The sequence below is a fragment of the Colobus angolensis genome, unplaced genomic scaffold (genome assembly GCF_000951035.1).
Source record: "Colobus angolensis palliatus isolate OR3802 unplaced genomic scaffold, Cang.pa_1.0 Scaffold10, whole genome shotgun sequence".
NCBI lineage: Eukaryota > Metazoa > Chordata > Mammalia > Primates > Cercopithecidae > Colobus > Colobus angolensis.
The window spans coordinates 20,057,310-20,060,680 of NW_012110919.1; the positions used below are offsets into that span (position 1 = coordinate 20,057,310).

Below are 3,371 nucleotides of genomic sequence, written 5' to 3' on the forward strand. Positions count from 1 at the left end.
CCCACAGAGCCAGGCAGCGACTACAGATCCCTCTTTTACTCCATAACCACTGCTGGGAAGAGCTGGAGGGAAACAGGAAGCAGTAATCTCACTGCAGGAAGGGGCAACCGTAAACATCTGGGAAGCATCCCGACAGTCTCGTTCCTTTCGGGGAAGCTGCTGAAATCTCCTTTCCCTTCCCTAGATGGGCCCTAGTGGACCTGAGCAATTTGGGCTCCCAGCAGGACGATGTGTCTCAGAACCACCACCTGAGCCAGACACTTGGGCAATTTCAAAGCTAAACAACAACCATGTGGTTCAGCAGCAGAGGCTCAACAATGCGGGTGGGTCCTTCCCCTCGAGATTTAAACTTCAGCATTAGCAACAACTCAGTACAACCCATATATTTTTACCCACCAGACCCCTGTGCTTGTCAAACACATAACACAACCAGAGAGCCTGCACCGCCCTTCGGGCACAGAGTCAGCTCAACAACAGCGTGGGGCCACCCATCTGATGACCCAGCAGCGTTTGGGGCTGTCGGGTTAAAAGTCTTGACACATCTGGGGTCCCAACTGAAAAACAAAACGAAAAGTTTTTTTTGGAAAAACGCTTTCAGACACAGCATTATTCCCTGGAACGAGTCTTGGTCATTCTTGTGTTTTAAAAATAAAAAGCACAGCGAGAACAGAGGTAGGACTTAACGTTGCCATCCAAGAGTTTTCTGCGAGGTCCAGAATGAGCTAGAACGTGTGCCGTGGTGAGGCTGCCACCACCAGGACTCTTCTTTTGCAGGTTGCGAAGGGAACAGTCTGGATGTGTGCGCCTATGTGTGCATGTTCTTCCTAAAACACGGTTCTTCTTGAAGACACGGTGGGAGCGGAGTTTTGTGTCTCCTGGCCGGCGGCTCCTGGTTCTTCCAGACCACACGACTGATAGCTCTCCTTTTTGTGCTGCATGTTGGTTAGTTTCTTCTCCTCTCTATGGCAAGAGTAGGGGAAAAGTTAGGATGACTTCAATCGTTTAAGGGAAATCAAGATGTAAGGGGTCGATCAAAATCCACAGTGAAAGTGAGGGAGGGATCATATGAAAATATCCACCCGGCCTGACGCAGCAAAAGGCGGGTCAACTTTTGCTCATCCACGAAGGGCTCTTTAAGTTTTCTGAGGCGGGTTTCCCTGATGATTTGGAGGTTGCAGCTGGGTCCCTCTGGGTTGCCTGGGGCTCATGCAAGAAGGAAGATTCGCTCAATGTGGCGTCCTGGGAGTCAGCGCCGGTGGAGGGGTCAGCCTCACTGGACAGGTCTTCCGTCGAGAAGTTGAGACTCCCGAGCTTGGCAAGGGAGTGTGAGCGCTTCAGTGGGGAAGAGACAGTGAGGCCTGCCAGCCGGAGCCGGGTCTCAATCTCCTGCGTCCGCTGCTTCACCAGCCCAGGCTTCCCACGGACGCTGTGGATGCTATCGCTGCTAGAGCTCCGGGTCAGGTTGGAGCTCATGGAAGAGGAGGTGGGGGTGTAGCAGATGGTCTTCAGAAAGTCTTTTGAGAAACTACTGGTGTGGTCCAGGCGGTAGAGGAAAGGAGGGGGGCTCTTCAGTGAGCCTCCTTCCAATGAAGCGGGGGCGGCCTCTGATTTCTCATCACTCCCAGCCTGGCCAGGCAAAATCAGGGGGCCAAGCTCGTGGAGCGTGGCTAGATCCTGGCTCTCCTCGGGGATGCTGGCCTCCAGCCTGCCGGCAGGGCCGTCCCTGGAGGGAGGTGCTGGGTCTGCAGGCACGCTCTTCAGCCGCTCCAGTTCTTTGGTGTGCTTGCGGACCAAGCCCGCCTTCTGCAGCTGAATGATGGACTCCTGGTGCTGCATCAGGTAGCTGTTGGTTGTCGGCTTCTCAGATTCGTTACTGAACAGAAGCCTCAGGTCCTTGGCTGGCTTCGTATCTTTCTTGGGTGACGATTCTTCCTTTATTACCACTTCTGTGCTGGGAGGGTTCTTATCACAGTGAGAATTCTTCAAAAGGAGGGACTTTGGCAGGACTTTTGGGGTCTCTCTGGAAGGTTCCAAAAGGCTGGTTGGTGGTTCTAGGACAGCTCCAGCCCCAGGACCACTAGTGTCTGGCCTCCTGGAGCCTGCTGGTGGTAGGAACGGGGGAGGTTCAGCTGGGCCAGAGGCTGGCTTCTCCGGAACACGGGACCTGCTGGCCATGTGGGCCACGGGGGAGGACGTGATGTGGGGCAGGAAGGCTGGCTGGGTGCAGATGGCGGGAGCACTAGGGTCCTCACATCGCTCCCTGGAGGCCTCAGGAGCCCCACCGGCTGTAGGGTACATGCAGTCGGCACAGGATTTATAGGAAGGCTTCACTTTGTTAAGGATCCCAAATATAGCATCATGCTACAAGGAGGGGACAAGAACATGGTGAGATGGGGCAGTCGTGAGCAAAGACCGAAAACACGAGGGTGGGCAGGGAAAGGCGTGCAAGGCAGGGCTGGGGGCCAGGCCTAGAGGGGCAGCTCTCATTTCACTTAGTACCGACAGCCAGACCTCCTGGAGCCCACTTGATCGTGAATAACTACCGTGCCTGGCCTGAGGTGGGTTTTATACGCCAACAGAAAATAAGTTTAGGCCAGGCACGGTGGCTCACGCCTGTAACCCAACACTCTGGGAGGCCGAGGCAGGCGGATCACAAGGACGGGAGATCAAGACCACCTGGCTAACATGGTGAAACCCCGTCTCTACTAAAATTACAAAAAATTAGCTGGGCGTGGTGGCCAGGTGCCTGTAGTCCCAGCTACTCGGGAGGCTGAGGCAGGAGAATGGCGTGAACCCAGGAGGCAGAGCTTGCAGTGAGCCGAGATTGCGCCACTGCACTCCAGCCTGGGCGACAGAGCAAGACTCCATCTCAAAACAAAAACAAAAACAAAAACAAAAAAATGGTTTGCATTGTTTCCTAAAGAAAACCCCTTGCCTTTTGGTCAGTGAGGATCTAAGTGAACGTCACACATGCCTCTATGTCCCCACCCTTCACTTCCTCACAGGCCACTTGATAGGTACCCAGTGGTCCTGGGAATGGACTAGAAAGCTGTGTGAAGAGTCCCAGGGGAGAGAGGGACAAGTTCACAGTCTCCGCGGGGGGAAGGCTGTCCAGAGGAACTGACACTTCAGCTGAGGCTTCTGGGACAAGCAGGTGTTGACCAGCCAGAGAGCAGCATGCAGGCCCAGAAGCAAAGCGGGAGGAAGGAGGAGGGCACCCCTCACCCCACCCCACCTGCACAGGACTGTAGGTTGGAGGGCAGGACAAGGCAGGGGGCAACAGAGCTCTGTCTCTCTCTCTTTCAAATAGATAGAGATAGGGCCCTACTATGTTGCCCAGGCTGGTCTCAAACTCCTGGGCTCAAGTGATC

The 3,371-nt window shown here is 54.8% G+C and overlaps 1 protein-coding gene across 2 annotated transcripts in view; it reads right to left on the bottom strand.

The window, feature by feature from the left end:
* Window positions 1-324: 324 nt before the first annotated feature.
* SSH1 (slingshot protein phosphatase 1) overlaps window positions 325-3,371 on the bottom strand; it is a 70,182-nt gene continuing 67,135 nt past the window's right edge. The window contains exon 14 of one of the 2 annotated variants that reach the window (XM_011935922.1): window positions 325-2,361. In XM_011935922.1, the coding sequence (XP_011791312.1) occupies window positions 1,105-2,361 (1,257 nt within the window). In that variant the 3' untranslated portion in view covers window positions 325-1,104. The remainder of the gene's footprint in view (window positions 2,362-3,371) is intronic. The other variant, XM_011935913.1, reaches the window with a different exon arrangement.